The following is a 13,457-nucleotide window of genomic DNA, read 5'->3' on the forward strand; positions in this document are numbered from 1 at the left end:
GATCGTCTCTAACCAAACTTCTACTAACACGCGATAAACACGAGATCAGCAGAAGGAGCCCAAAAGGTGCCCTACGTGGTGCTGAACTTTTCTAGTCCCATAGTACGTGGTGGACGTCACCGCGTTCTTGGCGGTCGGAATTTGGTGTGATCGTATGTAGGCAAGACATCTTGAGCGGAATTCCGTCGGAAAAACCATCAGAGCTTCTTCCGACGAGAATTCCGATCGTGTGTACGTGGCATTAGTGGCTCAACTGACATATCCACTGGTGATTTTTTACGGAACTAGATATTGCCTCGGTAGCCACTCAAGCTGCCTTGATTCATTCCTATGTGTCATTGATAAATGTACTATATAGAAATGGCCCCTATCCCAAAGATGGAGCATACATTCTTAAACTTTCGCATTAAATCTTTCACCTTCATGTAATAAGAGGATAGGGGGCTCATCTTTGAATACATTGCCTAATGCCCCTCTTTGCCTTAATCCCCAATTGTGCGAAGTATACAAGATACCTGAGGGTACAAGGTGGGCTAAATATGGTATTAAGTATGTACATCAACTGTTTTCTGAGGGGGGTCTTTAAAACATGTCGGGACCTTCAGTTGGAGTATAAGGTTCACGCCAAGTTCTTTTGTAAGTACCTGCAATTGAGGCATGCAATAGGAGCACAGTTTGGGTTGACCGAGGTGTCACTTCACCCCAGAAAATTTGGGGAAAAAAATGTTTCATGACCATAGTAAACTGGTATCTAGATACTACTCTCTTCTCTTATCCTCCACATCCAAGAGGATGGGAAAAATAGCTAGACAGTGGGCCTCTGACATCCCAACCTTGACTGCTGAAACATGTACGGAGGTTGTTGGGGCTCTATTGCCCTCGGTTATGTCTTCTAGGGACAAAGTAACACAGTTTAACATTTTACATAGAATTTACTATACCCCAGCTCGTTTATATAAGATGGGCAGAGCAGACTCCCCATAATGTAATCAAAGTCACAAAGAGGAGGGGAACTACTTTCACATGACATAGCAGTGTCCACTTGTAGCACAATTCTGAAAGGCAACCCTTGTGTTCTTGGAGGAAAGGTTGGCCATCCCAAACTTTTACTCCCCAGCATGGTGCCTCCTTGGAGACTTTGAAGAGGAGGATATGTCTAGTAATACAAAGACACTTTTAAATATTGTTCTTTAATGCCAAGAAGGCTCTAGCACTCAAATGGAAAAACCCTATTATTTCTTCTGTCCTATTCTGGGTGGACTTAACATAGACATTGACTAGTAGTAATAGAGCACTACCACTGTTAAAGCTTACCTGTACTGAAGATGCCCAAAAAAATTTGAGAAGTTATGGTGCGGCTGGATCACTTCGGTCTCTGGTGACATTGAGATTTTAATAATAGATAACATGTTGAGGTATTTGAAAGATAAATGTATTACTGTTGAAGAATATGATTCTGTACAAGCAAGGTGAACACCGAACTGAACATTGGGGTTGGGCCCCTATAGTAGGTATTTGATACCAAAGTTCTGAATGTTATGCTTAAGATAAGATATCTGCAATTTATCTGATATCTTATATTCATGGAGGTAGAGAATATTTGAATTGATGTATATTGAAAAGGTATATGTGATTTAACAAATGTTTATCTGTTATGTGATCATATACTTTCTGGAGAATAGATATTGCTTACTGTATTCTGTGAAACCTCGATAAATGTACCCATTGACTAATTTTTTTATTTGAATATTGATTTGGGAATATAGGTATAAACTGAAAAATATATTTTGCATTTTTATTTCAGCATGTACCATGGGATGTAATAGGAGCCCAGAGTAAAGGTATTCGCGGAGAAGTGATTAAGGGAGAAGTAACCCCTTCTGACCCTGTTGCACATGTTTTGTTTCATCGTACAGGGGCTGACTTGCATGCAAGAGTATCCCAGAACCAATGTGTAAGTGTGCAAGCAGTACATCATGGAGACCTCAGAGTTCAAGGATTTTGTAGAATTGAGGTGGGTAATCATTTTACTTCAGTATGTATGTATTATATCATTTCACCAAATATTGGGGTAATGTAAACCATCAGATGCTATAGAGATGGAAACACATTAGTCAGCAAGTTAGCATTTGTGAGTGCTTTTATTTTGCCTGCATGATCTTGACGTTGGGTGATGTGACACGTGAAAGATTAGGAATGGGTGGACCCATGGCAGGGTCAATGGTATCGATGTATGGAACTATAGTATATCAATTTCTTTATCGTACATCATATGACAGAGTTTCAAGTAATTACTTGGTAGTTATAGGCCTACCTTCAGGTGTTGACACTGGTATAACCAATACAGGAAGTTGACTCCCCTATATAACCCCTCCTCCTTCCAGGAGCACTAAGTTTTTCCGCCAGTGTCTAAGGTGTTGGTCACAAGTGAAGATGAGCTCTGCGGAGCTCCAGGAGGGATCCATGCTGGATTTAAAGAAACCTCCACAATCAGATCCATCCTCGCCACTGAGGCCATAGGATGGTACCTGGACCTCGATGCAAGAACGAGGTTTTGCCTGTAATGCTTCTGTTTGAGAGCTGGACCCTAGGAACCAGGACGCTTTTTGGTCTTGCTACATTTCCTAAAGTTGTCCTGAGGGGTGCTATACAAGGCCCAAAGGAGCGGAACCCCTTTTAAAAGGGCACTAGTCTTTGAGCGTGTTTAAACGCAGCCCGCTGTGATGGGTGAAAGTTGGATCTGTCTGTTAAATCAGCAGTATCTTGCAGCGAGGACAAGGTAAGGGAAGAAGCTTTGCTTTTTCCTTCAGTATACCTTATATGCCTTATAAATGTCTCCTCTATAAGGAGTAACTTACACTACCTATGATGTGTCTTAGTGCAGCTCTGTCTCAGAACATGTGTGGTCCCAGTGGCAAAGGGGGTTCTTACTATAGATCTTGAGGGATTTGGTAAAAAATACAGCAGTTGCTAATACAGAGATGTGTATAAACTTCTATATGGGCGGTGGCTGATTGGTTGACGCAGCTGCTTTAGCTGCATGGTTTAATTACAACCCAGCACTTCCACCTAGTAACATTGGAAAACTCCCTAGTCTTCTGTGGTTTAAAAAAAACTATAAATCTGCTGACAGAACCCCCCTCCCCTTCCCCTTCCCCTCCCCCTTCCCCTCCCCCCTTGTAGAGGTGTATAGTACATTCACCTTACTTTGTGTTGGCCATCCGGGTCCCTAGCAGGGCCTGAGAACGCAGAGGGGCCTGTCCGCAAGGTCACGTGTCGCTGTGTATGGATGTAACGTCCACACACACAGCACTCACCGCATAACTGAGGGGAAGCACTGAGGATGCCAATCGGGTTCCACCTGAGGCTTTATATCACAGACACTCTCATTTCAGAAATAGTTTTTAACTGAAGAGAGGCAGTCTGTCACACTAAGAGACACCAGAGCGCTGGGCACCTAAGGGTGTAAACAGGCATTTCCAGGATGGGGTATTGCCCTTAGATGATCGGGAGGAAAGACATGCGATTATTTCTCTGCGGAGGAAATAATACTTGAAGTTCCCAAGGATCCCTACTTCACAATCTGAAGTACAGAGGCTTGCAAAGATGGTTCGCTCTACTTGCATGCTACCACTAAGAGAGTTAGCTGAAGGGCCGGTCTCTTCCTTCGGGTCTTTGAAGCCTTTACAGCCTTTGCATGCGTTTCCCGTCCACGCATTACTAAAAAAGCTTATTTATACCGAATGGGATCCTCCGGATAAGCATTTTTTCCCTTCCAAAGAGACTCACAAAGCTCTATCCTATGGAAGAAAGATTCACTAAAAGATGGAAAATTCCAGCAGTTGATGCTGCAATTTCCAATGTAAAAAAAAAAAGATTTTTATTTTTACCCAGTGGACAATGTGCTTATGCTTAAAGCTCCAACAGATAAGAAGTTGGAAGGTCTGTTAAAATCCTTTTTCTTAGCAGGTATTGTTGCTCAGCCTGCAATTGCAGCTATAGGCATCTGTCAGTCCTTAAAGGACCATTTCACAGATAAACTCCCTGTACAACAAGCACAGGAACTGGCCGAGCTACCTAAAGCATTATGCTTCGCTGTAGATGCTATGAAGGATTCTATTCACCAGGCATCACGCCTTGCGTTTGTACTTGTACATATGCGAAGGACCCTTTGGTTAAAGGGTTGGTCAGCTGAGATGCCTTGTAAGAACCTTCTAACTAGTTTCCCCTTTAAGGGAGAACGATTATTTGATGATAGTTTGGATAAATACATTCAAACAATTTCCAGCGGAAATAGTACTCTTTTGCCAGTCAAAAGAAAATATAAGCGTCTTTCATTTAAACTGTTCGGCCTCTGCCATCAGACCAGGCATAAAGGAAGACCTGGGGCTACAAGTCTGCAAAGCAGAATACAAGACCTCCTTGTGAAGAGGCATCTCCCCTCACCAAGGTGGGGGGGAAGACTTCTGATGTACTGGCAAAGGGAGATTCGGGACAAATGGACTCTCTCCACAGTGTCTCTAGGATACAAGCTAGAGCTTTGAGAGTTTCCACCATCTCGTTTTCTGAGATCAAACGTTCCCAAGGATCCAGGGAAAAGACAATCCCTCTTGCAAGCATTAGACCGATTATTGGCTCAAGGGGTGATCAGACAGATTCCCAAACAAGAGCAAGGTTTGAGGTTTTACTCAAACCTAATTACGGTGCCAAAGCCTAAGTCTAAATCTACGTAATCTAAATCGGTTCCTGAAAATCCGCTCCATTTGCATGGAGTCCATTAAGTCAGTCGTTTCCTTCCTGCAAGGAGAAAAACTTCTGGTGTCCATCGACATCAGAGATGCATAGCTGAATAAAAATGAAGAGTCCTGCGCAAATCGTGCCACTGAAAAATTGGATGATATATATAAATGTGAAAAACAAGAGTCAATGGAAAACTCATATAAATAAATACACCAATAAGTGTAGGTGTATGGTGAAAAAACTTGAGAAAGAACAGGACCAAATGTTCCAAAATATCAGGCTCTCAGAACTCTCACCTCAAAGAAGGAATAATCAGGCAAAATAAAGATGATCCCAGTAAACTTCTCCTTTACTTCTCTGTGCACAATATCCAAGTGGTATAGACTTCTGCCACTAGAGGGCCAATTCAACCTCTTGTATGTAATACTGTAGCATTTGTATCCTCGTGGTATAAAACTTAAAGAGAACACAGAGGGAAGGAGGGAAGGGAGAGAGAGAGGGGACTCCAATAGTGTAGTGGTTTCAATAACTAAATAAGTTTATTAAGAGAAAGCAATAGACTCTCACATTTAAAAAGAAAGTTCAAACAGATAGAGATCTGGCGTGTACCGCCAGTCTTACGTTAGTTCCGGCTTGTCCTACGGCCACTCCCTACGCGTTACGTCACCACGTGACTTCTTCATGGGGATAACGCTAGACTGTTCGTGATATACTTATATACGAAGAAACCGGAAACGATCGGACCGGAAACGTCCGAACGACCATTTTGAAAGAGGTAAAAAACGTCCGAACGACCATTTTGGAAAAGGTAAAAAAACGATAATCTAGGCCGGATGTAGTAACTCCGCCATCTTACTCCTCCTAAATGGTGAAAAGGAAGTGTATATACCACCATTTTAGACCGGAAATAATTCTTCGGCCATCTTAATAATCATAAATGATGTAGAAGGAAATACACATTCTCCCATTGAGGAACAAATAGATCAGAACGTAATATAAAATATTAAGGATTTAAAATAGAAAAAATGAAAAAATGTATGTATCTGACAGTTTAATAGCCCATATTAAAATATACGAAAAAACGGCATTAAACATTAATGTATAAATGTCATGATACATAAATAAAGATATATTAGCAATATGGATAAAATTTTTTTTTATTAAAAATATATCCTAGCCATTTAAAATGTTACGTCACTATATAAAAATATAAAGTTTAAATAGCGACAGTACCAACTCAGCAAAAAAATGATTAAAATATATATAAAAAATGTTAAAAAGTAAAAATATATAATAAAAATAGTAGATAAGATGAAATATACCACCAAAATGTTTACCAAATAGAGTGCCTAAAAAATGATGTTGGCATACCGGAAATAGAGCAAGACTTTACATAAAATATCCTATCATAATAATACCACAAAAGGATAAAATATGTAAACAATATAATGCATAAAATACAAAATTAAAAATTATTTAAAAAACAGTTAAGATCAAAGTCGACATTTAAACCATCAGGATAAAAAGATCTCATAGTAAAAATCCATCTAGATTCCTTCTGACTAATGGTTCTAATTTTGTGGCTACCCCTCCATGAAGGATTAAATCTTTCAATACCCCAAAATTCTAAATGGGAGGGGTCCCTATTGTGGACTTGATCGAAATGTCTGGAGACACTGTGTTGTGGAAAACCCTTTAAAATATTCTGTATGTGTTCTTTCAGTCTTACTTTGAGTGCTCTTTTTGTTCTTCCAATATACTGTAATTTACAACTACATTGTAAACAATATACCACGCCTTCCGTATGGCATCCAATAAAATCACGTATCACGTGCGTTTCTCCAGTAATGGTACTAGTAAACTCAGTTCTTTTATTTTGAAATTTTTTGGCATGTCGACATGTAAAGCAATTTTTGCAAGGGTAAAAACCTTTCCCAGTAAAAAAAGTAAAATCTCTTTTGGGAGGTGGATCAACCATGGATTTAGCTATATCTCTCAACGTGGGAGCCCTTTTAAAAATAATATTAGGTTTTTCCGGCAAAATATTGCCCAAATCTTTATCTTTCTTCAGTATGTGCCAGTGTCGACTCAGCAACCTGGAGATTTCTTTGTGTTGTACATTATAGTCCAGTATAATCGAAGGAACTTCAGAATTGAATTTTTTTTTGTCTTTGCTGTTATTTTCAAGCATCTTGAACCTATCCATACTTTTAACATGTTCAATTTCTTTTCTTATAAAGGCATCATCATATCCTTTTTCTTTGAATCTGGTAGCAATTAAATCAGCTTGTTCTAAATAATCTTCAATTTTGCTACAGTTTCTTCTAATTCGAACCAGTTGTCCTTTGGGTATATTAAACAACCATGGCTTAAAATGGCAGCTATTGATGGAAATATAACTATTGGCATCAACGTTCTTAAAATGCGTTTTCGTGATAATCTTATTTTTATCCAGAGAGATATCCAGGTCTAGAAAATCAATTCTATTATCGTGTATTTTCCATTCTAAATGGATGTTTTTGTCATTCACATTTAGTTTTGTTAAATATTTTTCTAGAGTATCATGGTTACCATTCCATACTATAATGATGTCATCAATATACCTTTTATATAAGGTTAACTCTGCTGGTGTGTTTTTATATATGGCTTCTTCTTCCCAATGGGCCATAAACGCATTTGCAACACTAGGCGCAAATTTGGCGCCCATGGCTATCCCTATAGCCTGTCTATAATAAGTTTGATTATGCCAGAAAAAGTTGTGTTTTAGGCAAAAATCTAAACATTTTATCAGGAATTTCCTTTGTTGACAGCTTAATGTGGTAAAGGTTCTTAAAAGCCATTTAATAGCAGAGCATGCTTCATGATGCGCAACGATGGTATATAAGGAAGAAACGTCTGCGGTAGCAAGCAAAGTTCTTCCTTCTAAGACAGTTACAGTTTCTAGTAGTTGAAGTGTATGTTTTGTGTCTTTAAGATACGCTTTTGTCTTCTGTATGGCTGGTTGGATAAAAAAGTCTAGATATTCCCCCAATCTCGAAGTGAGAGAGTCGATGCTATTAACGATCGGTCTGCCAGGTGGATTATCTCTGTTTTTATGTATCTTTGGAATCATATGTATATAATTGGTACTCTGCATGATTCAGGAAAAAGATATTTGCTTTCTTTTTTATTTAAAATAGCTTTCTTACTTCCTAAATGAATTATCTGTTCCAATTCCTTTTTATACTTCATGGTAGGGTTACCCAAAAGTTTGATATATGTATTGCTGTCTTGCAGTTGTCGTTCCAACTCATCTAAATATGATTTTTTAGATTGTATAACGACAGCACCTCCCTTATCAGCCGGCCGAACAACAATATCTTTCCTTTGTGTCAATATTTTAATACATTTTTTAATATATCCTGGGTCGAATACTTTTTTGATTTTCATGGTGTATACATCATCTAACACGAGTTTTTTAAAAACTTCGATATGTTGATTACCACTAACTTGTGGATTAAACACTGAATTATTCCGTAATGTGCTGAATTGTGTAGGAGTAGGTTCATTTACTGTCCTAGTATTGGGTTTGATAGGATTATTCATAATGTACTTTTTGATATTAATTTTTCTAATATATTTTTGGATGCCAATGTACGTGTCAAATTTATTTAAATTTTTTGCAGGAGCAAATTTAAGACCTTTATCCAGGACGGCAAGTTCTTCGGGGGAAATGGGAGTATCGCTCAAATTGATAACTCCTTCTCCAATCATTCTCTTTTGCGTTTGGATTCTCTTTCCCGCTCTGCAGCCTCTCTTCGTTCTGGGCTGTTTCGTATTCTTTCGTTTTCCGTTCTTCTTATGGGGGAGTGATACGGTTCCTGTGGTGGTCTTCTTCCAGGCGAATCCCTCCTCCGATGTGTCTCCTGTAATCTTCTCGGGGAGTAATCTCTCCTGTCCCGGTCTAAAAAATTATCCTGTGTGTCTCGAGGATATTGATGATAAGAATGCTCATAATAGTTTTGTTCCGGATAATTTCTAATAGGTTCATATCGATTGGACGTTGGTATGGGACTTCTATCCCTTCTTCCCTGATAGTCATGTTGATATGAAGGTCTTCTATTATCTTTTTGGTGCCAATTATTATAGTATGGTTTCTTGAATTTTTTTAAAGGTTTTTTCCACCCTTTTTTAGGGGTCTGTTGTGTATAGTTTCCCCCATATGTATGGTTGTCATATAGGACTGGGGTGGCATATTGATTATTATAAGATGAATCATGCCTTCTCGGCGTCTCAGGGTATCCCCTGTTATAATATGTAACAGGAGGTTTCTCTGTTTCAAATCTACTATTTTGTTTTTCCCATATTAAACCGTTAGCAGCATGAGAAGATGTGGGATCTTGTATTCTTACTTCTCTTTCTGGAGTAGATTGTGTAGACTCCGGAATAGTTGGTTCTAGTTTACTTTGCATTTAAATATTTTATTGGCTTTATAATCTGTAATATCACGGTGATATTTTTTCATTTTTCGTTGTTGAACCTCCAAATCTTTAGCAATAAGGTCTTTATTCAGCTGTGTAGCCATTTTATTAAATTCTGGCGATTCCTTATGCGATTCTAATTTGCTCCTAATCTCCTCAATCTGTTTTTCAATCATGTGAGCCTTTCTTTGCTTTCTTTTTAGTAAAAATTTAACACATTCAACACTTTTACTATTGAAAAATTCGAACCACTCCTCCATAGATTCTTTATCAATAAGACCATCATTTGGTGGTAACTCCCACCTGATGCGTCTTGGAGCAATATTTTCTCTAATGTATTGATCAAAGGTAATGGTATCCCACCAAAGACTGATCTTTTTCTCCATGTGGTGTCCTAACTTTCTCATAAGACTGTCCAGGTCAGAATTACGTGCTTTATTATGTGAAAAGATTTCATCCAAATTAATATTTCTATTTTCCAAAAAAGTGAACACTTCCATAATGGCAGCAAAGGAAAAATGTGTTAAAATATATAATGTGGAAAATGGACCCTCGCGCCACTAAGTGCTAAACGTGAAATAAATCTATGTGCATAAAAAATGGAAAATATTACAAAGTATAATAAAACAACCTGTGGGATGAAGAAAGTGCAAGTGCTGCTAAATAATACAGAAATGCAGCGGGACAAAAAATAGTAAACACAAACTATCACATAAATGAATAAAAATGAAGAGTCCTGCGCAAATCGTGCCACTGAAAAATTGGATGATATATATAAATGTAAAAAACAAGAGTCAATGGAAAACTCATATAAATAAATACACCAATAAGTGGACTCTTCATTTTTATTCATTTATGTGATAGTTTGTGTTTACTATTTTTTGTCCCGCTGCATTTCTGTATTTAGCAGCACTTGCACTTTCTTCATCCCACAGGTTGTTTTATTATACTTTGTAATATTTTCCATTTTTTATGCACATAGATTTATTTCACGTTTAGCACTTAGTGGCGCGAGGGTCCATTTTCCACATTAGAGATGCATAGCTGCTTGTCCATATATTTCCTCCTCACCAGAAGTTTCTGTGGTTCAAAATAGAACAGAAGCATTTTCAGTTAATAGCCCTGCCCTTCGGGCTTGCTACAGCACCTCGGGTATTCACTAAGGTATTAGCCCCACCTCTAGTCAGGTTAAGGACACAGGGCATAACTGTCTTGGCTTACTTAGATGATCTATTGTTAATAGACCAGTCAGTCGCTTGCTTGAAGCAAGGTGTAGCCATCACAAGCAGTGACCTGGAAGGCATGAGGTTGTTAGGGAAGATGGTAGCTTCATTCGAAGCAGTTTCCTATGCTCAATTCCATTCGAAACTGAAAGCAGTATTCTGTCTACTTGGAACAAAACGATTAAAGATTTGGACTTGCCAATGTGGCTGTCCCCATGAGTATCCCAAAGCCTCAGTTGGTTACTATCTTGGAACCTGCTGAAGGGAAAGTCTTTCAGATCAATTATCTGGAAGGTAGTAACGACAGATGCCAGCCTTTCAGGCTGGGGAGTAGGAGCCTTGCCCATCAACATCCTAGAGATTCCGGCAGTGTATCTGGCTCTAGAAACCTGGACCTCCAGGTTAAAGAATTGTCCTGCCAGGATCCAGTCCGACAATGCCACGGCTGTGGCATTTATCAATCACAAGGGGTCACCAAGAGTCTCTCAGCTCAGAGAGAGGTGAATCAGATTCTAACTTGGACAGAAGAGAATGTCCCATGCCTATCGGCAGTTTTCATTCCGGGAGTAGAGAATTGGCAGGTGGACTATCTAAGTCGCCGGTAGTTATTCCCAGGAGAATGGTCTCTTTACCCCAAAGTGTTTCAGGCTGTTTGCCAAAGATGGGAGACTCCGGACGTAGACCTTCTAGCGTCAACTTTGCTAGTCAACTTTGCATCCAGGACAGGGGACCCACGGAACAGATGCGCTGGCGACCCCGTGGGATCAGTTTTTACTGATCTATGCACTTTTCCCCGATTCAATTGCTACCTCAAGTTCTTTGCAGGATCAAGGTGGAAAGAAAATCGGTAATACTGGTAGCACCAGCATGGCCATGAAGGTCATGGTACGCAGAGATCGTAAGGATGGCAGTGGAGGGTCCAGGGATCTTCCCACTAAGGCCAGACCTGCTATCTCAGGGGCCGATATTCCATCCTACTTTACGAATGCTAAATTTAACGGCTTGGCTATTGAGACCCACATTCTGAATAAACGTGGGCTTTCAAGGTCAGTTATCTCTACTTTGATTAATGCTAGGAAGCCAGCTTCTAGAGCTATATATTATAGAGCCTGAAAAGCTTATGTTTCCTTGTGTGAGTCCAGGGGTTGGTACCCTCGGAGATATATCATAGGCAGAATTCTTACCTTTCTACAGTTAAGCGTAGAGATGAAGTTGGCACTGAGTATTATTAAGGGCCAAGTCTCAGACTTATCAATTTTTATTTCAAAGACTGCTTGCATGAAACCCTGGACTAAAGAATGCATAGCAAGGAGTGCTGCGGATTAATCCGCCAGTTAAATCACTCTTAAGCCCTTGGGACTTACATTTTGTTTTGTCAGTGTTACAAAAACAGCCATTCGATCTGTTACAGCTTGTTCCCTTAGTCCTTCTGACTAGGAAGCTGATATTTTAGTTTGCTATATCCTCAGGAGGTTTTCAGAATTGGCTGCTCTTTCTTGTAAGGAGTCATATTTAATTATTCATGAGGACAGAGTGGTGTTACGCCCTCGTCCATGTTTTTTGTCAAAAGTGGTTTCAGGCTTTCATCTGAATGGAGATATTGTCCTGCCAGGGTTTTTTCCCCAAGACCTTGTACCAGGGAAGAAAGTTCACTACATTATCTTGATGTAGTGAGAGCAGTGAAAATGTATTTAAGAAAACTGCTCCGATTCGTAAGACTGTCTGTCTTATTTCTTCTGCCAGAGGGTCCTAAGAAGGGACAGGCAACGACAAAATCCACTGTCGCTAAGTGCATTTGGCAAGTTATAAACTTATGATTTAAAGGGAAAGATTCCCCCTTTTCAAGTTAAGGCGCACTCTACCAGAGCGGTTGGTGCTTCTTGGGCAGTACGTCACCAGGCCTCCAGGTCTCAAATCTGCAAGGCCGCGACTTGGCCTTCAGTAGATACATTTGCAAAATGTTATCAAGTGCATGTAAGATGGAATGAGGATATCGCCTTCGGGCGCAGTGTGCTGCAGGCAGCAGTATAACTCCTCAGTCTGGGGGTTACCCTTTGGGTTGTGTCTCCTTCCCCTCAAGTAGCATTGCTATGGGACATCCCACCAAGTAATTACTTGAGACTTTGTGTCCTTTGATGTATGATAAAGAAAATAGGATTTTTAAAACAGCTTACCTATAAAAAACTTTTCTTGGAGTACATCATAGAGACAGAGCTCCCGCCCCTCTGTTTTATGGGGTGAGAGTATATTACTTATATTGCTTGGCTACAAAAACTGAGGTACTCCTGGAAGGAGGAGGGGTTATATAGGGGAGTCAACTTCCTGTATTGGTTATACCAGTGTCAACACCTGAAGGTAGGACATAGTTCTTATATTCACCGACCGACACAGATCCTCTCTGTAACAGATGGGTTGTTAGCCTTATCACTAGGAGAATACTAGGCATAGTTGTAATACAACACTCAGAACTCTTGGTTCTGCCCAGGGGGGCGGTCCCTCAGGCTACAACCCCTCACCCTGCAAAGCAACATCAGTTTTATTTTGCCTAGCAAAGGAGAAGGACCTAGGAACCCTGCGGGCCCATCGGTCCGTGCTTTTTTACGCAGAAACTTCGGTTTTTGCGCAAGATGAATGATCCTGTAATCTACTATCAACAGCCGGCTGGGTGACAGGCTGTATACCCTTTTTCCTTGTAGTCTCCCCAGTCCGGCCATCGAGAGTGTACAGGTCACAGCTACGGCTCGGCAGGCCATGACATACCTCAGCTCCCGAGGTGGTCAGTGAGCTTTTATGCTCTGGGGCGTACATATGACCGGGCTACTGATGTCTGTGTCACAGTATGCCAAGGCCAGTAGCCTACCCTCTACTGATCAGGAGTAGGTCTACAATGGAATGTCTCCCAGCTCTTCAGCACTGGTAAGTACAGCTCTCCCTGTCCCGGCGGGGCTGAGCAGCTGGGCTTTCCCTGGGAGGTCGATTCGGTGGTCCCTCACCTCCCTTTCTTCTCTCCCCTGTCCCTATCTTCCCTCCCCTC

At 40.2% G+C, this 13,457-nt stretch overlaps 1 protein-coding gene across 2 annotated transcripts in view; it reads left to right on the forward strand.

The window, feature by feature from the left end:
* Window positions 1-13,457, forward strand: part of TMEM132A (transmembrane protein 132A) — a 408,370-nt gene that overhangs the window by 115,559 nt on the left and 279,354 nt on the right. For both annotated transcript variants that reach the window (XM_077454804.1, XM_077454805.1), the window contains exon 3: window positions 1,805-2,014. In XM_077454804.1, the coding sequence (XP_077310930.1) occupies window positions 1,805-2,014 (210 nt within the window). The remainder of the gene's footprint in view (window positions 1-1,804; window positions 2,015-13,457) is intronic.

This window comes from Lithobates pipiens, unplaced genomic scaffold, assembly GCF_037356315.1.
Source record: "Lithobates pipiens isolate NorthernLeopardFrog02 unplaced genomic scaffold, aLitPip1_a1.2 Scaffold_25, whole genome shotgun sequence".
In the NCBI taxonomy this organism is placed as follows: Eukaryota; Metazoa; Chordata; class Amphibia; order Anura; family Ranidae; genus Lithobates; species Lithobates pipiens.